This window comes from Haplochromis burtoni, unplaced genomic scaffold (assembly GCF_018398535.1).
Source record: "Haplochromis burtoni strain Fernald_Lab_line unplaced genomic scaffold, NCSU_Asbu1 Contig_235, whole genome shotgun sequence".
Classification (NCBI taxonomy): Eukaryota; Metazoa; Chordata; class Actinopteri; order Cichliformes; family Cichlidae; genus Haplochromis; species Haplochromis burtoni.
Window position 1 is genome coordinate 246767 of NW_024582596.1, and position 23943 is coordinate 270709.

At 43.3% G+C, this 23943-nt stretch overlaps 3 protein-coding genes across 7 annotated transcripts in view; 2 read left to right on the top strand and 1 right to left on the bottom strand.

Moving 5' to 3' along the window:
* The window catches only part of si:dkey-81h8.1, a 9957-nt gene extending 2886 nt beyond the window's left edge, over positions 1-7071 (top strand). For 2 of the 4 annotated variants that reach the window (XM_005937801.3, XM_042226939.1), the window contains exons 5-9: positions 630-767; positions 4435-4482; positions 4672-4785; positions 5385-5492; positions 5909-7071. In XM_005937801.3, coding sequence (XP_005937863.1) covers positions 630-767; positions 4435-4482; positions 4672-4785; positions 5385-5492; positions 5909-6013 — 513 coding nt within the window. In that variant the 3' untranslated portion in view covers positions 6014-7071. The remainder of the gene's footprint in view (positions 1-629; positions 768-4434; positions 4483-4671; positions 4786-5384; positions 5493-5908) is intronic. The other 2 variants (XM_005937802.3, XM_005937803.2) reach the window with 2 other exon arrangements.
* A 2598-nt stretch (positions 7072-9669) lies between these two features.
* ilf2 (interleukin enhancer binding factor 2) lies at positions 9670-15704 on the top strand. The gene is made up of 15 exons (XM_005937800.3): positions 9670-9808; positions 10268-10327; positions 10633-10675; positions 10813-10917; positions 11008-11085; positions 11375-11477; positions 12207-12272; positions 12490-12606; positions 12732-12810; positions 12904-12991; positions 13117-13178; positions 13257-13371; positions 13531-13621; positions 15216-15374; positions 15523-15704. Exons 1-14 carry the CDS (start codon positions 9804-9806, stop codon positions 15365-15367), a joined length of 1164 nt encoding a protein of 387 aa, XP_005937862.1. The 5' UTR covers positions 9670-9803; the 3' UTR covers positions 15368-15374; positions 15523-15704.
* A 1439-nt stretch (positions 15705-17143) lies between these two features.
* On the bottom strand, positions 17144-20046 carry pex11b (peroxisomal biogenesis factor 11 beta). Of its 2 annotated transcripts, none has more exons than XM_005937799.3 (4): positions 19766-20046; positions 19366-19478; positions 19084-19285; positions 17144-18089 (listed from the first exon to the last, which is right to left on the bottom strand). In XM_005937799.3, exons 1-4 carry the CDS (start codon positions 19819-19821, stop codon positions 17696-17698), a joined length of 765 nt encoding a protein of 254 aa, XP_005937861.1. In that variant the 5' UTR covers positions 19822-20046; the 3' UTR covers positions 17144-17695. The 2 variants fall into 2 exon arrangements, with proteins under 2 accessions (XP_005937861.1, XP_042082863.1); XM_042226929.1 differs by having other exon boundaries at positions 19560-20045.
* Positions 20047-23943: the final 3897 nt, after the last annotated feature.

The following is a 23943-nucleotide window of genomic DNA, read 5'->3' on the forward strand; positions in this document are numbered from 1 at the left end:
TGTAAGAAAAAATATTCATAGTTGTAATAAAATATTGATTTTTTTCATCACTGTTGTGCTTTTTTCATGTAAACTCCTCACGTTTTGCCAAAAAAGCTGTACATGGTGGAGAGAAGTGAAGGTCATTTTTGGATTCAGCCCCTGAAAAACATCAGATTTGCCAAAAATATCCCAGCAGAAAAAACAGGTTTTTGCAGACCTGTGTCCCTGAACTTTACACTGTCAGAAACAATTGAACTGTTGACTGAAAGTTGACTCTTCTCTGCTTTAACTTTGTGGACGAGAAGAGAACAAAGTGTTCACCTGCTATGTAGGCACGTTTTAACTGCATCTTCAAGATATGAAGGATTGTAAGATAAGTGTTTTCATCTAAGCAGAGGTCACAAAAAGATGAACGAAGGAGAATAAGCGACCGGCATCTGGATAAAACGTCAACCTGAAATCAGGGCTCATGAAAACGTGCATGAACATGTTATCAGTGTTGTTAAGGAGGACACTTTAAAGGTGGAGTGTACGTCCCATTTGGACAGTCACATTCAGAAGTGATTCAACTTGACGTAGCATAGTAAAACATTAGCCTTACAGGTTGTGCTTGGTTTGTGTCTGAATAATACGATTGTTGCTTGCAGGTGAAATGTGTCCTGGTGCTTCATCTCATCAGTGCTGCGTTTGCCACCGCTGCCCTGGGTCTAATGTCCAAGCACCTCCCCTACCGCCAGGACTCTTACCACTGTGAACACTGCCGTAAACTGGAGCTACATGCTGTGGTATTGTCTTTAAATAACAACAGAGAGAAGCTAGTAACACATAAACATTGATTTACTGAGTGTTCATATTTTAAGGCCGAATATTAACTGTCTTTGATGACAATGTGTGACATTCTCTGGCTCTGCAGCACACAGTGTTACACTTTGGTTAGGAGCAGCATCTGCAGGACATCTAACATAATATCATTCAGATGTACTTGCAGTTTGTCAAATAGAAACTGCCTAAAAAACATCACCAGCAAAGGTTTGGGGCTAAGATGCTGGGATTTTGCTGTCTTTGGGATAAATTTGTCTTGCCTGGTGCAAGACTGAAACAATGTTTGCAGGACATGCTGTAAAGATATTTATCAAAGAAAGTCCAGCTAGAAAAAAGATACAGTAAGTACGCTTACAGTCATGTCAGCAGCCGTTATCCTGGCAGTTCCTCTTTTTGTCATTTTAAGTGTTTTTCATGTGACGTCTTGAGCATTGATTGAGAACAGCCTGCTAGAGCAACTGCTTTTGTTGGGATATCCGGTGGTTGCCAGAGGGTCACTGACCAGTCTGTGGGCCTGGATGACTGGGGCTTCATAGTGCTGTGGGGGGGGCTCCCAAAATTTCAAGATACTCCTTCTGGTGGTAGAACAAAACACAACACTGAGCCTTCTTTTTCCAAGCTGTTAAGACAACCCTGACCTGAAAAGCTGCACAGGCATGCACTGTAATGCCAAACGTAATGAACTGAATCCAGATGTTCCACAGCTGTAGACAGTTAAACAGCTATGCATGCAGACTGCTTCTACAGACATTGTGATAGGATGCCACCTGTGTAAGACGTCCACTCATGAAATTTCCTCATTGTCAACTATTTATTGTATTGTGGAAGCGATTGGGAATGACCGCGACTTTTTGGAGAGTCAGCTGCTGCACACCTCCAAACTTCATGTAGTTTCAGATTAGCTCGCGAAGAGTGCGTAGAGAGCTTCATGGAACAGGTTTCCACGGCCAAGCAGCCGCATCCCCCCTTACAACCCAAAGAGCAACGCAAAGCATGCGATGCAGTGGTGCAAGAGCGGAGACTGCAAGCCAGGCCAGACCTCACAAACCTGCTTCAGTAGAAATGGTCAAAAATTCAAACTTCACTTGAACTAGATTCGGCTGTCAAGTAGGCTACAGTAGATTTAAGCTAGTGACAGAGCTTGATTGGCTGATGGTAACTTGATTAACTTTAATCCCTTTTCTTAAGCATTCTTATTCATCTCTAGGCATGAAAAGATGAATAAGAATACTTCAGAAAAATCCTGACTGAGGTTGTCATAATTCATGCATGACAGGGTTAAATAACAACAATTACAATGAAACGCGTCGCACATCTATAGTCACATTAAACGAGCAGCGGGTGGCAGGGTGTGGAGTGACGTGATACATCAGTATCCAATGTAGTGGTTAATGTGCAAGTACACCATCAACACTGACACAAACACAGGGAAACAGCCTTTGAACAGCTGTAACTGTAGTGACCACGGTGAAAGGGTTAAAACAATTTTGAATGCACAGTCGCCAAATTCAATGAAGCAGGAGGTGGGTGCAGGTGGATGTTAATGTTCAAAAAAGGGATTCATGACAGTGACTGATTTTCTTATGTTGTTAAGTTTAATATGTCCTATATTAAACTACAGCAGCAGCTCGTCACACATTCCTGTGCATGAATCTTCTGCCCGTTGTATTTTGTGTTTAAAGTGCTACATGTACCCTTTCAGTACATGTGTTAGAGACCTTAGACCTTAGAAATCTTTCATCATACTATTAGCAACCATTTTCCCAGCGACTGCCATCGATCTCTAGCATCCACTTGCCACATTTGATCTTACATCGTCACCATAATTGTCATCCAAAATGGCACGTGAGTTAATGTCACGTGGTTAGTGCAAAACCTCAATAAATGCATGTGAAATAAGGCCAGCTGCCAAAACAAATCTATGTTTAGGGGTTAAGGTGTGCCGGAATGATCCAGAATGTTGTTCTGGGACCTTCACTTGATGACCAATTAAATCTGAAAGGCACATTAATATATATCACTGTCAGAGGACTTAGTATTTGGTGACAGCTCAGTAATAATAACATAAAGACATTCGCTCGCTTCCACCATCAACACATCCTCTTGTTCTTCACCTCCCTGTCACGTGTTCACAGTAAATGAACTGCGCTTTATTCAAAGCGTATAATGCAACAATCACTGTTTCTATGCTTTGTGTCTTTGCTATCTACTATTCATACTCTGATGATGCATCGGAGAGCAACGTGGGGCTGATATGTTGCCCAAGATTGGCATTCAGACTAGGAGGAGCCAGGGACTGAACCACGACCTTGCGATCAGTAGATGACCTGCGCTCCCTCCTGAGCTACAGCCACCACTTTATATCTGCTCCCAGCCACAGCGCAGATATAAAGTCGTGATCTGCACTTTCTAGTGTTAGATTTATCCAGCAGCAGGCGTAAACAATGCTGTTTGTTGTTTAAGTGGGAGGTCATCATCAACACACAGTGTAGTTAGGTTGTTGCAGTATGTCTGCTAACCAAATGTACAGTTGTTTATTTCCTGGGCATAGAAAGAAAACGTTGTTAATGTTGACAGATGGTGAAAGACGTCAGGAGAGATTAACAGGAAACTTAAGGACCGATCAGAAAGTGACATTTGACACTTACTGTCCTAATTCATTTGAAAGTTCATCAGATCATGATGTGCTGCTGGGGTTATGATTGTGCAAAACAAAATGAAATGTGCTAATTTTGTGCTATGCAAACTTTGCATGGAAACATGGTCGCACCACTGCAAGTTTGCTGCAGGATAAACTGCTCAGTTTGCAGGATTGTGGTGACGTTCACACCAATGTGCACGACAGTAGCCGACATTAATTTATATTTAAGGTTGATGCTGATTAGATTCACTCACTGAATTCGACCTTTTCTACTAACTTTATAGTGTCCGGAAAATCAGCCACACAGCTCATGAAACATCTGCTTATATCTTGTTGAATTCAGTTGCACAAAAAGTAGTGACTATCAGGTGATCACAGCCTCTACATCTGATCTTCCCTTTAAGCCCTGCCTGTTTCTGTGCTGTGCATCTTAAAGCTGATACTGCACCTCTTTGTTAAATATCAACAGTGGCTCTTTGATGCCAGAGAGGATGTTGGGGTGGTGCTGGTGGTATCAGAAATACAATACAACAGGGAAATGCAGCGTATGTTAAGTTGTTGATTAACAAGAACTGGACTCACGTCTTGTAAACAACATTTCTCTCTTTCTGAGACACAGACAGTACAGAAACATCACACATTTACATGTTGCAGAGTCACGTCACAAAATCAGCTGCACCACGACGTTGCTGAGTTGTGAACGGCAAAGAGGGTCGCCAAGTTAAAAGATACAGTCTGTGAATGTGGTTCCAATGTTTTGAATGTGTTGTAGAAAACAGGGCGTGCAACTTTTTTACACGGTCGATTTTTGACCACATAAAACTGTCACATGGCCACGAACACGGATGATGCATGTAATGCAGCATGCACAGAGCTGTCAGCAGGGTATAAATGTAGTTTTCCTTTAATAGAATCACATAACTTCATAGTTGACCCTGCACATTTTTAAAAAGGAGACTATGTTTCTTTGTCTTTACTGTCCACTGCAGCAACATTGTTTCAGGAAATGCACCGGGCTGATCGAGCAAAAGTGTAAAGTAAGTGACAGACTGTTGTTATAACTAATATTTTGGAAGTCGTGTCTTTGAAGTGTGCATGTAGAAGATAGACATATATTTGGGTCAGACAAAAGATTTGTTGTTTTTGTGAGAACAATCACTGTCACTGAAACAAACATAGTTTTCTGATCATATATGTTCACACACGTCTCTCTCATGTTTCTCTAGCTATTGATTGATGGGATTCTGGGAACACTGGTTATATTCCTGGTGCTTGAGCTGCTAATCTGCATCACTGCCATGCTGTTTGGACTCAGCGTCCTAGCTGCTGGTGGCAGCCAGGTAAGCCTTGATACCTTAAAGCAGGAGTGGGGACCTCCAGGCTTCAAGGCTTTAGATGTGTCCTCGATCCATCACAGCTGGTTTAAACGGCTCAATGACCTCCTCAACATGCCCTGAAGTTCTCCAGAGGCCTGCTAATGAACTAATCATTTGAATCAGGTGTTTTGACCCAGGGTGAGATCTAAACCTGCAGGACACCGGCCCCCGAGGCCTGGAGTACCCACCCCTGCATTAAAACCTAACTGAACAAGAATGCACCCACTAAAAAGTTACAGAGCTGATAAATATGCATTCATGTTAGAGCATTTGCCTTTAGTTCGATAACTTACCTGGTTTTCTCCTTAAATCTGTGAATAAATTTAGCATCATGTCATTGTTGTGGTTTGACTCTGATGAAATGAAGACTCGTGCATGCCACAGCATCACAACAGAGATGTATGCGTGTGCTGCAGCAGGTGAAACCGCAGAGAAATCTTTGTGGTAACATCTGGTTGACTTTAGAAACAGGATAAACATCAGATTCCACGGAGCTGTTTAAAGTTGGCCTGTTCAAAGAGCAACATGTCAAATCTACGTAAATGTGTGAATGTGTCGCACAGACTCCCAGTGAGGGACCCGTCTATCCGCAAACTCGCCCCCCACCTGTCCCAGCTGTGGAGACTGTTCAGGCCGTTCAGTCTGCTCGAGCTGCTGCTGAGCCAACTCAGGTAACACAACACCTGCGTGTAATACAAGGTGGCACCTGTAACTGAATGATCCTGCTTCTGGTGAGAGCATTAAGAATGACTTCCAGATTTCGATGCATAATCGGTGTGAGTGTATGCATGAATGTAATCTGTGCATAGGTTAAAGGTGCTGTATGAACTTGCGTGTGCATATATATATATATATACTTATATATGCACATGCATGAAACACACTTTGAGTGCTCAGAGTAGAAAAGTGTGATGTGTTTACAGCCTGCTGTCGGTGCCTTTACTGACCTGGAATAAGAATCTGATTTATGATCGTCACATCAGATTTGAACCCCGAGGGTTTTCACCTCGTGCCCTTTAACCCTCTCATTTATTACCTACAGTATGCTGATACATACACTGACACTGGACTGCTCTCTTCGTGTCAGCAGGTGGCTGTAGTTGTGACAGAACCTGACTCAGAGCAGGTAGAGGACATCTCCACCCCACCCACTGAGCCCCAGGTGGAGCCAATAGAAACCGCAGAACCCTGAGCTCAGCGCACAGAGCTCACAGTGGTGTCATGTCAGTCACAAGAGACGGCTGAGTGTCAGCAGGGAAGCATATTCTGTATGTTATGTTGGAAAATAAATGTGAATGTTTAACAAGTTTCTGGCATGTTGTGATCACAGCATCAGTGTTAGTGCTGCTGTCCCTACAGTAAACTATGATGGAACAGTTTTATTACGAACGTTGACATGGTAGCACTTTATAATAATGTCACACTATTAAGCCTTATTAAGGTATTAACAAGTGGTTCATTCATCATTTACACAGCATTACTGCGCCGTAGTATGCCATTTATACTTCTGTCAATATCAAAACTTTACATGACTTAGTAAATGAATGAAGTTGTGAAATATAAAGAACAGAATTGGTCAATATTATAAAAGCAGCGGCTTTAGCCCCCTCTGTCACACTGTTCGCCTGCCCCAGCACTCCTGCTTGTAACTCAGGGTTTCTCTCATCAGCTGCTGGCGTGTAAGCCTCTGACTTACTTGTGCACTGAAATGTTCTCCAATGAGAACTCAAAGAGAGAAATATCTCCAAAAATATAACAGTCTCATAATTGTTTATTGTTTTTGGCAAATTAGGGAATAAGATGAGGTTTTCATAAAATCCGAGCAGTTGAACTCGTTAAATCCACAGAACAGATACGTGTATCTCCACAGTTAGCTTAGCAGATCAAATCTACCTGACACTGCTTTCATGTGTGGCTTCTTAGTCCTCTTGTCACTCTTTGTTCAAAACACTATAATATAGAATTAACTGTAAATGAATGTATGAAAGTTTTAATCTCACTGAAAATAAAATTACTGCTGCACAGATAAATCGCTCTCACCAGTCACTAAAGATTAGCTTGAAATGTTGAATTGTTACTAATATTTTTGTTTTGCGGGGTTGTTGTGTCGAGTCTGCAGGTTGTATATTAATGCAATATTAACCACAGCCTTGTCTTTTTTTTCTATGTAATTTTGAGATCATTGTAAATCTTCCTCAGCATGCACGCATAAGGCCATGATTCTGCTAAATAAAGTCAAGCTTTGTTTTATCTTTGTGTGATTATGTGTAATTAAATTCATGTTTGTGTGGAGAGCTGAATGTTGCTTATGGTGAAAAACAAGCTAGACAGTGAAAAAAGTTCAAATTAGCTCATGTAGTTTATGAGACTAGTGTCCATCATACTCCTGTGACATCAGTAAAGATTCAAGTAATAATTCATTAATAATTTAGCAGTATTACACAGAATAATCTGTGAACGGGGCCACATTAGATCGTGGCTCAAGAGTTGGGCGTTCGTCTTGTAATCGGAAGGTTGCCGGTTTGAGCCCCGGCTCCGACAGTCTCGGTCGTTGTGTCCTTGGGCAAGACACTTCACCCGTTGCCTACTGGTGGTGGTCAGAGGGCCCGGTGGCACCAGTGTCCGGCAGCCTCGCCTCTGTCAGTGCGCCCCAGGGTGGCTGTGGCTGCAATGTAGCTGCCATCACCAGTGTGTGAATGTGTGGATGACTGGATATGTAAGGCGCTATATAAATACAGGCCATTTACCATTAGTACAGCATAAGCTTCTTTGTTACTTTATCCACACAAATATGGAAAAAAAAGTTTGCTATACCAAATATTATTTTATCTTCTCCACCACTACCTGCATTCAAACATTGTACAGGTCTGTGGTTTAGGTGCTGAAATAGCCGTGTATTTTATTTGAAACATGTCTGCACGGTGGCACGGTGGTTAGCACTGTTGCCGCACAGCAAGAAGGTCCTGAGTTCAATTCCACCATCAGGCCGGGGTCTTTCTGTGTGGAGTTTGCATGTTCTCCCCGTGTTTGCGTGGGTTCCCTCCGGATACTCCGGCTTCCTCCCACCATCCAAAGACATGCAGCTTGTGGGGATAGGTTCATTGATTAATCCAAATTGTCACTAGGTTTGAATGTGAGTGTGAATGGTTGTCTGTCCCTGTGTGTTTGCCCTGCGACAGACTGGCGACCTGTCCAGGGTGGACCCCGCCTCTCGCCCTATGACACCTGGGATAGGCTCCAGCAACACCCGCAACCCTGAAAAGGAGAAGCGAATGGATGGATGGATGGATGTCTGCCAACCCGAAATGATTACAGCTCCATCCTTGTCCCTCACTGACACCTTTCTGGCTCCGCCACTCTTCATGCTTAGAAAACATTAGCATGAATTCTGTCTTACCTTTGCTGTCTCGCTTCCAAATCGCATTAACTGAATAACTCCAATTCCCACAATGCCTCAGAGCAGAGAAGTTTCACTTGAGCAGCATCAGGTAATATCCATTCATGGTTTTTTGGTGTTTATTGTCTACTGCAGCATATTTTCAAAGGTGTGAGATGCTATAAAATACAAAACACATTTAGGCATTTTTCTGTGTTGAGTTATTTTGGCACGATAGCATCAACTGTAATATTTGCACCTCTGATGAAGTCTCACAGGTGTTAGCTTCATTTTGATTAGATTACTGCTTACACAGAGTTTGTAATTCATACTCCATCTCACCTTTTCTTGTAATAACTTTACATATGAAAGTAATATTTGATATGTCACTTTAGAAAGCTGCGAGCATGAGCAATTTCTGCATAAATTACAGAAAGACATAAATTATTAATAAAAAAATCATATGACTAAGTCACAACAGATTTTCAAAGGCTAAAAGGAACGAATATTTGAACATCTTCAGTTCCATGACAACTGCACAGCTCACTAAGGAACATCAGATGGTAAATGGACTGGTTATTATTTAGCACTTTCAACTCTGAGCTATCAAAGTGCTTTTAATTTGCCTCATTCACACCAATTCATACGTGTACATTTTTCTATATGGATACGTAAGTGCTGTTTATATAACATTCACACACATTCATACTCCAGTGGATGTGTCCGAGAACGTGGGGTTAGTGTTTTGCCCAAAGATATTTGACATGTAGACTGGAGTCACAACTAGCTGGAAGATTTCTGGCTTCAACTGATATACATGGAATGTATTCTCATGGAGGTCGGCAATTTGGGGCACACAGCCACAGAGTTAATGATTTCTTCAATGAAAAGCGGTCCTGAGTAATGTGGGTCCAGTTTCTTTGACATGCATTTCAGAGGACTGTCCTTGGAGGACCCAGACTTTCTTGCCTTCCACATACTGTTGGGCTAGGGACCTCATCCAGTCAATGAACTGGTGGTTTTATTCTGCTGTGCGCTGGAGGAAAGCATAAGATTCCCCGGCAGTGGTGTAGGTGATGGTGCACTTGTTGGGTTGCAAATTTTGAAGCCAACATGAAAACCTTATCCAGCCAATGATGTGCAGATCCTGCTTTTTAGATCCCATTAAAATCAAAAAGATCCTCTAGAAAAGATTATTCTGGAAACAGTTTATTAAACAGAGTCATATGAACAGCAAAACAGTACATGACATTACACAGAACAGCAAGACAACAGATCACAAAGCAAGCAAAGCAAACCTCAGGGTGTAGAGGCTGTAAGCATATTGGACGCTCCTTCATAAGGAGTCAAACCTCTAAACATCTAAAGCCTGCAGGACACCGGCCCTCGAGGCCTGGAGTTCGACACCTGTGGTCTACGTTGTCAGAATCCCAGCCGCAGTGTGATTCTAAAGATGTCCTGTGGAGGGCAGTGTTGAGCTTAGTGTGCCGCCCATTTAACAGAAGAAGCCGACGACTAACAGGCAGCAGCGAGGAGCCGGTCCACAGAGGGACGTTCAACAATTCTCTGAGATTTTCCACGTACAATAATCAAAACGTCGTACGCAATGAGGTATCCGAGTGTAGCGCGTTGGCCAATGTGTTTTAAGTCGAGTACTATCAAGTCTTTGAGTTCGTACCTCGTACCTGTGCTACAAGCTAGCTCTGAGTGCCTGACACAGCCAGTTAGTGGCTTCGTCATTTAAAGCCAGTGGCGTGTATTGTCTGAAAGCTCGCTGTTTCCTTTTTTCTTTCAATGAATTCAAAAGTCCGAGGAGTGTTGCAGGAGCTCTCTCGGTGTAGGGAAGGCTACAGTAGTGCACATATGTTAGCATCCATCGCGTTGGCTAATAGCTACCCTGCTGGGACGCTCAATGAAACAAATGTGCTTTGGCTCAGTGAAGCAGCGCTGATGTGGTGCATTAGTCTCTCTACATTAAGTCATTACATCACAGCATCGTTACATGTTGGCTCAGTCGCCAAACGTGGCTCGTGCACGCGCTAACGTCAGCTGTGTTGTGTTTGTGTCCAGAGGAGACCGCGGCAGAGGCCGAGGCGGCCGCTTCGGGGCCCGCGGGGGACTGGTCCAGGGGTGAGTTCTCTGCAGTCCCGCATGCTGCTGCTCCAACAGCACCATCAACACACGCTGTACGGTGCTCCTGTCCCTCTGCTTATTGCACTACACAGACCAATGTGTCAGAATGTAAATGCTGAAATCTCTGCGCTTCATTTTTCTGTTCCTGTTCTCAGAACTATGAAATCTTGAATGTTGTGCTTTAACTGCCAACCCCGGGAACTGGAATGAAAACCGCTAACACTGCTGTGTAGCCAGAGATACAGACCCTGGAGCTGCAATGCTGTTGAACCAAACGTTAACTAAACGTTATTTTTGTTTAGGTACCGGCCATTTGTCCCACACATCCCATTCGACTTTTATGTGGTAAGTATGTGTGGTGGTGGGAATTAGACACTTAGCAAATTACAAAGCAGCAAGACGTCAGCCAGCAGTCGGTGTATAATAATAGTATAGAGTGGTTCTAAAGGCAAGTACTCAAGCAGACTGTTGTTTGTCACAAGTGTGAGATGGCCTTCCCCAGAGTGAAGCCTGCACCTGATGAGACGGCTTTCAGTGAGTGTCTGCTGAAAAGGAACCAGGACCTGAGCCCCACCCCTGCGGAGCAGGTCAGTCCGTGAGCCTGTACTCACCCAGTAGCTGTGCAGCTGACCTGCTGTTTAAGTTCACTTACACAAACCTTGTTCGTTGTCCGTCAGTCTTCCATCCTGTCCCTGGTCACAAAGATCAACAATGTGATCGACAACCTGATTGTTGCACCTGGCAACTTTGAAGTGGTGAGTCGAACATGAGCGAATGAGTCGTAATGGCTCCGGTGAAGAGTGTGTGTGTGTGTGTGTGTGTGTGTGTGTGTGTGTGTGTGTGTGTGTGTGTGTGTGAGCTGTTCTCTCAGAGCTGAAACATGAAGACTGTTTAGAAACAACACTGAATCACTTGAATGCAGTAACAGTGCTCTGTGCACTATACAGCTTCATTTCCATTGGACAGATTTCATATTTATATTATAAGCTAATTAATAATAATAATGGCTTTCGTGTCAGTAATCTTGTACGTGTCGACTTGCAGCAAATTGAAGAGGTGCGTCAGGTGGGTTCCTACAAGAAGGGCACCATGACGACCGGACATAATGTTGCTGACCTGGTTGTAATCCTCAAGATTCTCCCTACATGTGAGTAATTTATGGCACAGTTACTGTCCAAAGAGAAGTTGCTGCTCAGGCACACACCAGCCTGGGAGCTCGGAAAGAAAAGCATCTGGACTTCTTTAGGTTTCTTGAAGATGTTTGATCTGAGAAGCTTCTTCAGTTCTAAGAGAAATTGGTGGAAAGTCCCAGATCCCCCAGTAGGGTTTCAAATCTGGGACTCTCCACCAATTTCTCTTAGAACTGAAGAAGCTTCTCAGATCAAACATCTTCAAGAAACCTAAAGAAGTCCAGATGCTTTTCTTTCCAAGCTCCTTAAACTGCGATGAGCTGGATGACTGAGAACCTTCACAGACATCACTTCTAAGCCTTTTTAATGCTCTACGTTGCGCTGCTTCTTGTCACTTGGATAATTTGGCAACTTGTTTGCAGTTATTAAAGAATCTATGGTGATAAAGTCTCATCTGTTTATTTTAAATCCATAAAAACAAATGCACCAGGTTTCAGTCTTGGTTTTGAGCCACATGTGGTTTGGGCTGTAACCAGATGTATGTGACCGTCCTCAGTTTGAGCAGGTGTTACTTTCTGAGCCATCCATCAGTGTGATGTTGCTCATAGAGACAACCTGAAAGGCGGGGCTTCTAAAACCTTTGTATCGGTCGCTATTTCATATAAACCCTGTTGGCACTGTTTGCTGTTGCGTGGGTTGTTCTTGCCCCCTTTGTGTCGCACTCTGAGGGTCATTGTTCTTTACAGTGGAGGCTGTGGCTGCCCTCGGTAACAAAGTAGTGGAGACGCTTCGGACACAAGACCCTACTGAAGGTAAACAGACGTGTGGTGTTTGAATAGCTGCGTTTGTGGGCGAGTCCAGTTCATTCAAATTCGATTGATTTAGTAAATGTTTCTTTTTCAGGATAAAAACATTTGGCTTAGTCATTTGACTTGTTGGCTGTGACACTGACCAAAGCTTATAACCAAGTGCTTCTCAGCCTTGCAGCTGTAAAACGTGCCTGACACAGTGTTTGACTCCTCCTCTCAGTGCTGTCCATGTTGACCAATGAGACTGGCTTCGAGATCAGTTCAGCTGATGCTACAGTGAAGATCCTCATCACCACGGTCCCTCCTAACCTGCGCAAACTGGACCCCGAGCTGCACTGTGAGACTTTTTACCTGGTCTGGAGACACAAATGTGCACAGTGGGCCAGTCTTGGTACAAATGCAGCACGTGTAGCGCTGTGGTTGTTTAAAAAAAGGAATGTCTTTTGTTTCTTGTCTCCTCAGTGGACATCAAGGTGCTGCAGAGTGCCCTCGCTGCCATCCGTCACGCTCGCTGGTTTGAGGAGAACGCCTCTCAGTCAACGTGAGGAAAAGTCGTATTTTACCTGGTCTGCTTTCACAGTAACAATACAAATAAGCTCACTGGAGCTTGGTTTGTTTCACGTCTGATCTTTAGAGTCAAAGTATTGATCCGCCTGCTGAAAGACTTGAGGCTGCGTTTCCCTGGATTCGAACCCCTGACGCCCTGGATCCTCGATCTGCTGGTAAGTTCCATAAATGATGTCCTGAGTGAATAAATAATCCACGCCCACAACGCCGACGCCCTTATTTATTGGAAAGACGTTAAACATTGGTTTGTTCCATAAAGCAGTGAGTATTCCCTCTCTAGGGCCACTCTGCAGTGATGAACAACCCCTCCAGGCAGCCTCTGTCTCTGAACGTGGCCTACAGGTCAGTCGTCACTCTGCTCAGATTGCACTCTGTTTTGTAGTCGCTGTGGAAGAAATGTTTCTGTTGTTGTTCTTGAAGGCGCTGCCTGCAGATGCTGGCTGCTGGTCTCTTTCTGCCTGGCTCTGTGGGCATCACTGACCCCTGTGAAAGTGGAAACTTCAGAGTGCACACAGTCATGACTCTAGAACAGCAGGTAGATCTGCTCAGTGCTTTTTATTCCTGCAGGTCACGTTTCTTATTTGTGCCAAGCTTAATCCTGTCTGTGGAACTGGAAACATGTTTATGTCGCACTCAACATAATACAGAATATTCAGCTCTGAGCGAGGATGTGACTGCAGGTGTGTTTGTGCAGGACATGGTGTGCTTCACCGCTCAGACTCTGGTGAGGGTGCTGTCTCACGGAGGCTACAGGAAGATCCTCGGTCTGGAGGGAGATGCCAGCTGTAAGATAACATCATTGTTCTCTGTACCTTAACATGTAGTCTATAGTTTATGGGCTAAATGAACAAACACCTGATTTCTCAGTTTAAATTGACACGTTACAGCTGAGCTGTCTCTAGGACACACTGCAAATGCACACGTCGTGCGTCAGGACATGGAGTCACCTTCATCTAACAGCTGTGAACAGCTGTGTAAATGGACCGTATTCATATTTGATAAACATTCTAAATAACGTCAGTGTCCATATTTATAACTGCGTGTTTATGTAATATTATGGACAGAATGTGCTCATAATGGACGTCACTGTAAGTTTGGGCTTTTAAAGACCCTTTTTCTAGGCTGGACCGGTGCTGCACAGCATCCATCTTTAGTTACACAATTTATTTGGGATTTTCTGTTTGGATTATTCTGGAAAGCCCATAAAGGGTCAGAATTATACACACAGGCTCACAGATGTACACATGCCTCCACTAATATTTGGTTAAATGTCCCTCAGCAACATGGCAGCCGTCACCAAGCTGCGAGCATCATTCTGTCTGCAGTTGGTATAACTGGCAGGGCTGATTTAAACGTGTTGGTTCTGGTGATGTAGACGATACATCATGAAGCTTTATCACAGTTCATCTTATCAGAAAAAGACTGCATGTAATTGTCAGCTTGCCCCTTTTTAACCAGTCTGATAGCTGACTCTGTGGTAACAGGTTTTAGTGACTGTGTACTTTATACAAACTAGAATATCTTATTGGATTAAACAGATATTGACAAAGTTGGACTTTAAGCCAAATATTTTCAGTTGAAAAAGATGCTAAACTGTAATGTTCTCAAAATCTGAGCCTCGGTGGTTTCTGGATTATTTCCTGTCAGGCACAGTTTGACAAAGCGGTGACGCTGAGGCTGAATAAGCTCATCTTATATACAGTTGTTTGAATTGATCTTGGACTTTGCAGTTGCTCATAAATGGCTCTTGTCTGGAAGAACAACAACAATCTCCACGTCCATGATAAATGTATGTAATCTAACCATAACTGCATCTTTCCCACAAAGCCACTGCGATGACACGCGTGTTTGCTACAGAGCCTGACAGAATGTAACACAGACCAGCCCAGAAACACAATGAAACAGTGAATCTAATTTAAAACAAGTGCAGGTTTATTTTAATAAGTGTGCATTTCAGCATGAAAGGTGAAGGAGCCAGGCAAAGAGAGGTGCTCTGGGACAATCCCAGTTTAGAATGAGCACTTTTACCCTCGTGACTGGGTGCAGTCACTGTGTACACACTGACACGGGACTCAAAGAGTGTAGTTTGTTTTTCTTACACATCTACACTGTGCAAGGCTGCTCAGGTATTGGGAAGACTGGGCGCTGTGGACAACAGCGCGAGGACAAGGCAGTCTAGGACTTGAAATTTCCACCGTAGGAACAGCCGCTAAAACTCTTGCTATGTTTGAATTTCAGTGACCTCAACCGTAAGGTCAGGGTCAGAGGTCAAGTTTTCAGAAAATCACTCAGGATCTACTCGGGCTGAACAGCAGCATCTCATGCTGAGCTGTGATTGATCAATTGTACCTGCTGTAAAATAATATTGTGTTTCTGCAGACCTAGCAACAGAGATGTCGACATGGGACGGCGTGATCGTGACTCCCTCAGAGAAAGCCTACGAGAAACCTCCGGAGAGGAAGGAGGAGGAAGATGAAGCTTTGGAGGAAGGAGGGGACGGGGAGGATGAGAGCATGGAGACACAGGAGTGACGAAGAGGTTCGAGCATCACCAACATCCACCGCATTGCAGGATGAATGCTCAGTTGCATGTATCTTAAAGAGCTGAGTCTTCTCATCACATGGCTAAAATGTTCATCGCTGTGTTCGTTCTGACAAACACGACCTCGCTCTGTTTTCTTCCACAGTGAACGTGGGTAATTTATCGTCCCTTCAGCCTGACCACTCTGAAAGACCAGCAGCAGAGTTCGTACGACAGTCACTGGTCCCCTCGTGTCCCTGATTTCTTTTTCTTTTTTTATAAATGGTAATGTTGGTTTTGTTTGTACTTCCTTTTTGTAACAGTTGACATAAACTTATTTCTAGTTTTGCCGAGTCTTCTGTGTCCTTTGCAAAGATGAAGGTGAACTGGGAAGAATTAACACGCAGGTCTGGTCACACGTCTCATTACAATTAAACTTGTAGGAGGTGAAATCTATGCAAAACATTTGTGTGTTCACACTCTGTGGGTAAAATAAGTACTGAACACATCACCAATGTTCCTAAAGGTGCTGTGACATAAAATTCACACCAGATGTCAGGAACAACCCATCCAATCAAACCATAAATGATGTGTAATAATGACACGGGGAAAACATTGAACATGGTCACTGAACTGTATTTAATACATATACAAAAGCCTTTGTTGGTGATGACTGCTGGTACTTTTGGGTCAGCTGATTGGCTGGGCCATGCTTTACTTTCCTTCTGTGAAACCAGCTGAGCGGTTTGAGACGTCAGTTTCATCTTCATCATCCTGAAAAATGGCAGCAATTTTTATTGTCTCTGTAAATGTTTCCATCCTTCCTTCAGTTCTGTCAGGCGTTTCAGTGCAGGGAGCTGAACAGCCCCACCTCCTGATGCTCCCACCTCCTGATGCTCCCACCTCCTGATGCTCCCACCTCCAGGCTTCACTGCTGCTACAGTGTTTTTGGGGTGATATGCAGCGCCTTTCAAATGTGTGCAGTGCGGCATCCAAAGGGTTCAGTTTTGGTCTCATTTAATCAGACTATATCCTCCCAGTATTTCACAGGTGTGTCTAAATGTTGTTCAGCAAACTTTAAACAGTGAGCATTACTTGTTTTCTGCTGATTCCAGGTCTTCCTGTAGCTCTCCTCAGCTCCTCGACTACCTTTCTGATAATTCATCTCACTCTGGAAGCTTGCAGCACACTTTATTGTGGAATTTCCACTTCCAGATTATGGCCCAACAGTGCTCACAAGAACTGTCAGTAGTTTGGAAATTCTTCTGTAACCAATGCTGTCGAAATGTTTTGCAACAATAAGGTTGCGACGGTCGTTGCGAGCTCCGTCGTTTCACCCATCATCAGATGTTTCTTGTGTGACACGTTGGTAATGAGACATTTATAGGCCATCAGTTGGGACTGAACCAGCCTGACTCATTTCTGCTGGTGTCATGACTGTCCTGCCTTTTTGCACCTCCCTTTCTTCATGTGTTCAATACTTTTTACCCCGTTTCATTTCTGTAGTTAATTTCTTTGCATGTGTGGATTGGATGTGTTGTTACTGGTGACGTGTCAACAGCACCTATAAATATATTTACTTATAAAACTGATGTGTTCAACACACATCTGACACAACTTTCATCAGCATGAGAAGACTCATTCTTGATGTTGGTCTAACTTTGCACAAACACTGTTAATAGTTCATGTGGAATCTTAACCCTGGTTACAGATGCAATAGATCCAGATCCATGTTGTACGAAACTGGATGTAGTGTTGTTACACTTTACTGTAGTGATTCAGACAAATCAAATTCCTTTGGATTTATTTCTCCAGTAGTTAAGTCACTTAGTAGTTCAAAAACAGAATATCTAAAACACAAACTTGCTGAGAGCGGGCGGTAAAATCACATGATGTAAAAACTTTAAACACAGAGGGCAGAAATCACACGTTCTGTGATATCAACAGACAGTACTGCCTTGATTACACTCTGTTACAGACACGGTCATAGACAGCTGGAGATGTGATGGTTATGTGCAGAACGGCAGCAACTAACACGGTTTACTTCACATGAGGGAAGCGAGGGCTTTAAAGCAGCAATGTGATCTAAGGCCAAACAACCGTGTTCATGCAGGTCTGAAATAATATGTGAAACTGGTTTAGCATTTTAGAAACTCCTCAGCTTTTCTGTAGCAAGAGATCTGAAGGAACTCGATCACACAGCATGGTGGCAGTACTACGGCTCCTGCAGTCAGGACTGCTTTGTGTAGAATCGGGGGAAAATACATTTTGTTAACCCGAGTAGATCTTTCTCAATCCTTACTAGTCCTCAAATGAATATCTCCTCCAAGTCTTACAATTTATGGCTTGAGCTTGAGCCAGGGGTGAACCATGGTGAGGATGGACAGGACGGACGAGGCCAGGCCACAAGCCCCGACAAAGCCTGGACCTGTAGGGTAAATCCCCAACCGGTCCAGTGGGATGAAGACATCACAACTGTTCTTCACCAGGTCCAACAGCAGTGGCGGGTTGCTGTACAGCACAGTCCCCACCAGATGAAGCTGTCTGTAGAGCCAGCCAAAACCCATGGCTTGTGTGGCAGGTGAGGAGGAAGAGGGAAGGTGGTCAGGTGGCAGAGGAATGCTGGGGGAGGAAGGCTGTTTGCTGGTTGTGGAACGTGCTTCGCGCTCCATGAGGAGATGGAGCTCGTAGGCATCTCGGGTCAGGTTCAGGATCAAAGCAAAGAGGTAGTACCTGCAGGTTTAACCACACAGTTTAACTCAATTTTAAATTTCAGTTACCTGAAATCAATCAGTAGAAGATAACTGTGATTCCTTTGTGACCCTGATATGAAGATGACTGCAACCACACTTCAAATCAGGCTTTGAGTGCATGTGATGCAAACTCAAAGCCCTGTGGGTAACTGCTGGAAGTGGACACAGGTGAGTTAAATACCATGACTTAATTTCCCACACAAAGGCATCACACCAGCTCTGGTTTAAAGCTCCGCATGTCCTCTGAAACAGGCTCGTTACCACTAGCGGTAAACAGACTTGAACCTTTTTATTATGAGCGCTTAAAGTACTTTCAAATTAAAAGCCTCAGTGACACTTTCACAGAGGAATGTCTGGTGTATTCTTACACACTCGAGTGCCATGTTAGACATGTGGACTGAAGGAGCTGCAAACTGAAACCTGAGTCTAACAACAAGTTACTCCGCCTTCATAATTGGAAGCACTCGATTAACTGGATTAAGCCCACTGCTTCTCATTAACAGGTTCATCCTGCGTTACTTTGTATCTGTTGTCTGCTTACATGACAGGTTGTCAGGTCACTATGTTGCGGCTGTAGGGTTGTGCAGTCACTCTGTCCAATGGCTTGACTTACTCTGTAACCTCGGTGAGGCTGCCATAACTGCACACTTCACCACACAGTTCTGATTAGTGTCTCTTGAAAAAGGTTTTCCAGAAAGCTGAACAGGGACAGCTGTAAGGAGGCTCACTGGGGAGGCAGCTCAGTTCAGCTGTACTTATACAGCGCCCAATCACACCAACAGTTGCCCCAGTGTGCTTTATAGTGTAAAGACCCTATAATAATACAACATAATGTTGCTAATGAACGACATGGAGGATTTTTAGGCCCTCAATGCGATCAGTTAGAATTCAGTAGATGTAGATATAGTTTGATCTGTGGAGCAACATGACACTGTTTACACAACCAGTCCTGCATGTACTTCTTCCTCACACACCTGAAAGATCTCTGACTCCACTTGTGCTGGTCGAGTTTGGAGATGAGACCGGTTTTTCCCGCCCACAGCACATTGTCGCAGGCAAAGTACATGGCTCTGTTAAGGTGACTGATGGTCAGGCACAGCCGCAGCACGCTGTCAGAGAGGTGTATGGCCCTTTTGGCGGCCTCCAGGGCCTCCACGGAGTTGCCCAGGCGTAGCACTGTGGAAGAACCAACACCAGTCCCACTTAAGCTTTGGTACGTGGAAACGACTCAGACTCGCTCTGGCTGTTTTACTCACACTTTCTTGTCAGACTCATGTGTGCCTCCAGCTGACTGACAGTTCTGCGGATCTCAGCTGCTTCGTCATTTTGCAGAGTGGATCCGAGCAGCGCGCAAGCATACTGTGCAGCCCTGTGAACGCACAACGCACAGTCATTATCAACAGACACACACGTCACCAGGACGGAAAGCAGTGCGCTTAACAAACTCAACTACTCTGTGCAGCTGGCATCATAAGGCCGCTTCATTTGAAACCAGCGCAGGAAGAGCTGCTCCTACTGAGCAGATAAAAGTTCCGCTTCAAACACGGAACTCAGTCTGCAACATCCAGCCGACGGTTTTATCACATTAGCAGAAATGAACAAGCTCGACGAACCCCGCGTCTCAACCAGCAACGTGCCAAACGTCAGTAACGTCACCTGAAAACTCTCTCCTTGGCTTGGCTCTGGGCATTAAAGCGAACCCAAGAGTCCATGTTGGCTCGCGGCTCGTATCCGCTGCTCGGCTAGCTGTCAAACTGCTAACTTAGCTTTAAATGCTTTAGTGCGGTTGTTTGTTTTAATGCTAGAAGAGCTCCTCCGTTTTTAGCTCTGCTTTCTACGCTTAACTGTCCGAGTAGAAAACAAGAGGGTCAATCCAGCGCTTCTAATTCTTCTTCTTAGTGATGTGTCGGTGGCGAACGAAACGGCTCTTAGAGCCGATTCTTTGACATGAACGGCGCGAGCCGACTAATTATCGCGAGTCGTGTTTTTTTTTTTTTCTTTCTCTCACCCTCTCTCTCTCACTTTTTTCTGCTTTGCGCTGAGCAGAGGGGGAGGGCCGGTAGTTACACTCACAGTAGCACAGGAACAGAGCGGGAGGGAGAAAGAGAGCCAGGGACAACAATGTCACATTAGAAAGGTATACTAATCATCCACAACTATTTTCAGTTGTGGATGATAAAGGATTCAGAAAGTTTATTCATGCAGGCCCATATGACAGAGAATGTGCATCTTCTTTTTGTTTTCATATTTTAATTTATATTTAATTGTGTTGTGGTTTGCAGTGTTTTGTGTTGTTTCACTTTAAATTTGTTTAAAAGGAAAAAGCTGAAAATTTAAATAGTTAAAAGTTGAAATGTGAATAGTTGGTTTTTGTATTATATGATTTATTTATTATATTTTATGTGGAGTGAATAAATAAAAGTATATTTACGGTACCCTAGAGACAAAGCACGTACGAACTCCGAAGCACGTACAAATCCCGAAGCACATACAAACTCCAAAACACTAAAAACTCCAAAACATGTAGAAAACACAGCAGTGCTCCAGAATGCTAGTGTTGAGCTTTTGTTACCTAGTGGCTACACAAGCCAGCAAGTACCAACGACCGGATTTGGTGTGATCTAGGTAGCTCTGTTTTGGAAGTTCACTTAATGCCAGAAATGTGTTATGAAGTTTGTACGTGCTTTGGAATTTGTACATGCTTTTTGGAGTGCTTTGTCTCAAGGGGCCACCGCATATATTATTATATAAACATATATAAATAAAACAACTTTTTTGAAAAAAATAGTAATTCCTTTTGTACATAATTTTATATTATTATTAATAATACTAACTTAATTAAAGCAACAAAACAACCTGAAGAGCCGGTTCTTTTTAGTGAGTCGAGCCGAAAGAGCCAGTTCTCTAAAAAGAGCCGGAAATCCCATCACTACTTCTTCTTTGGTTGAACTGCTGCTCGGCAAAGCTGCTGACCCGCTGGCGCCCCCTGTGGACCGGAGTTTGAAACCGGCGCTGTAGACTCAGTAAACAAATACATACGAGCCTGTTTTCTTCGAAAAATAAGTGACCTTTCGGTAAACTTCATTTGTTTTATCTTCATGGATGTTTCCCACATTCCAGAAACACGTGCTGATTTTATTATTCTTATTCTTATTGTTGTTATTATTATTATTATCTTTTTTCTTTTCTTTTTTTTTACATGTTCTTATCTGTGCTTATCTTAGGGGCTTCCAACAGTGGCAGAGCAGTGGGTTATTATTTGTGTAGATAAAATAACAACGAAGCATATACTATACAAATGTAGCACAATTTAAAGACTATTGTACTGTGTTGCTACATATATGCAATAGATAAAAGACAAAGGTTACATAGAACAAATGTGTTTATATGTGAAAAAACAGAAATGTGTTCTACATTATTATTAGATAAATCTAAACTAGTTAATCTCATAAAAAACAGATTACAATAAATAAAGTCCACCAAAGTTTAATGTGCTCTTAAATTTAGATTAGCTTAAAGAAAGAAAGGATTATTTTGTAAAAAGAACACATTTTAATTAATTAATGATTTGTTTTTATTTTTAATAATTATTAATATATTAAAGACTGAGTTTTTTTCCTTTACCAAATATTTATATAGTGCATTTTTTTATAGCTGTGGTTCCTTTACAACAACTGGAGGAAGAACCTGCGACACAACCTGCGGCAAACAGAGGCCCAAAACGCTGCACAGAACAACAAGAATGACTTTACAGGTGAACTAACCAACAATCATCAGCAACTTTGACCAACATTTCCAAATGGAGTTTCCTGAACAAACAACACCCAGAAAAAGACAAAGAGATAAAATAGTTTGGGGTTTTTTTTGCTCAAATGAAACATTTTTACAAAAATACACTTTTATTACTTGCAGCTCATTAAAGTCTGTATCTGCAACATATTTTTTTTGTAGCAGACCCACAAACCCTTTGTTAATCCTCATGTTGTGTTCATTTCCTGGTTAAACAAGTTTGTGTTCCGGGTCAAAAAGACTCATCGTGTTTTGGAGAGAATGAAGCGACTCACTGAACCAGAGCAAGAAGAGCAGAGTCGCATAAATGATCATAACTACAGTTCACCCCCTGAACTGGACATGTGTGCATCATCTCCAGAAGACCTGTCCAAAGAGGTCGAGGATTTAAGGAAGCATAAACGGGGATTATGTTATCTGGCTCCGACCTCTGTCCACATCAGTTCAGTTATATAGCTTCTGATAAATATGTACCCAGTGTATTTTTCATGTTCATGCTTTGGTATTTAAGAAATATCTTAACGTTACAGATGAAATATAGAAACAAATATTTTAATCAGATTATCTGAATGTAGCCAAGCATCTGAGACACTTTTCCTCTGATCGTGCTGATCGTTTGTTCTTTGCACAAGGTAGTCTTCCTGTGCCCACACAAAGTCACGCCACTGCATGAGCAGTTGTCGTTGCACTGTCCAGGAGCATGAATTGCTCTTCTTTAGGAGTAAGGGAACCAGATTCTATCTATGCACATATTTGCAGTCATTAACATTTTGTACATTGTGGCATTTGAATCTGACAAAACCAAACTGGGGATATTCGTTGGGATCAAACCAACAGCACCAAGAAATGCAGGAAGTCAGGGGCAGTGGGGTGAGTGACTAGAATACCAGGTCAGTAGTTTAGAATAATTAGCCTGCTACACTCAGCTGCTGTTGCAGGCTCCATCTCAGCACCTCTCCTCAGGACCTCCAAAAAGTGACCTAAAGATTGCTTAAACATAAAAGATGAGTTGTTAAGGGCTAAGAATTAGCTGCTATGCTGGACAATCCAGTGGGCGGTCGACTCCCTTCACTATTACCTTCTGGGATGTCCATTCACCCTCTGCTCAGGTCTACTGCAGTGGCTCCGTTGTATGGAAGATGCCAGCACCCAGATTACCTGGTGGTATCTGCCTCTCCAGCCTTTTAACACTAAGCTGGTCCATAGGCCGGGAGCACAGATGGGAGGGGTAAGCTAGGCTGGATGGCTCCCTGGTTAGATTTCTGGGGGTGTGTGTGGTTTGAGGCTTGGCTACAGGGGAAGGGTGGGGCAGTGGATTCATGGGCTGGTGCTCGTTGTCTAATCATGCCTCCCTTATTTGAGTAGCACGCAGGGATCTGGAAGAAGAGAGATGGCATCGCAGCTGGCTGGACTAGGAAGTCTGAAAGACAGCGTGCGGATTTGGGTCATCGTGTAAATAAAGTGAAATATGCATCACAAGCACAAGCAGTCAGTCCTCATTGTGGCTTCTTCTTAAGGGAGCGGCAGGTCTTCAGTGACTGCAGGATCGTTGTCTTGCAACATGTACTCTCGCTTAGTCAGCAGCTCTAGTTTGTCCTCCTTAAATCCTTCTTACAATCCCACAGGAAGTGGCCTCGTCCTCACTAAAAGGACACATTTTCAGTTATACGGTTAGCTTAAGAACTGTACCCTCCAAGTACGTTTCCTGCCAAGAACTAACAAATATACGTGGTCATGAAATCAGAACTATCAGAGATATAGTATCCAACCCCCCAAAATAGCTCAAATAACGTTACATATTGAATCCAGTTTACGGTTGAAGCCTTTCGTCGTAATGAGCGAGGCCTGTTGCTACGGTTACTCTACAAACACACGGACAGAAAGGAAGTTCTCAGACACCCGTCCCTGTATATTTTACCCATCGCGTAACCCTATCACCACTAGATGGTGGTGGGTGAGTTATACTCCACGACGGGCCTTCTTTAACACAAGGTTCGTCAAAGCTTTAGAACTTTGGAAGAAAACATCGTGGATTATTTGAGGGG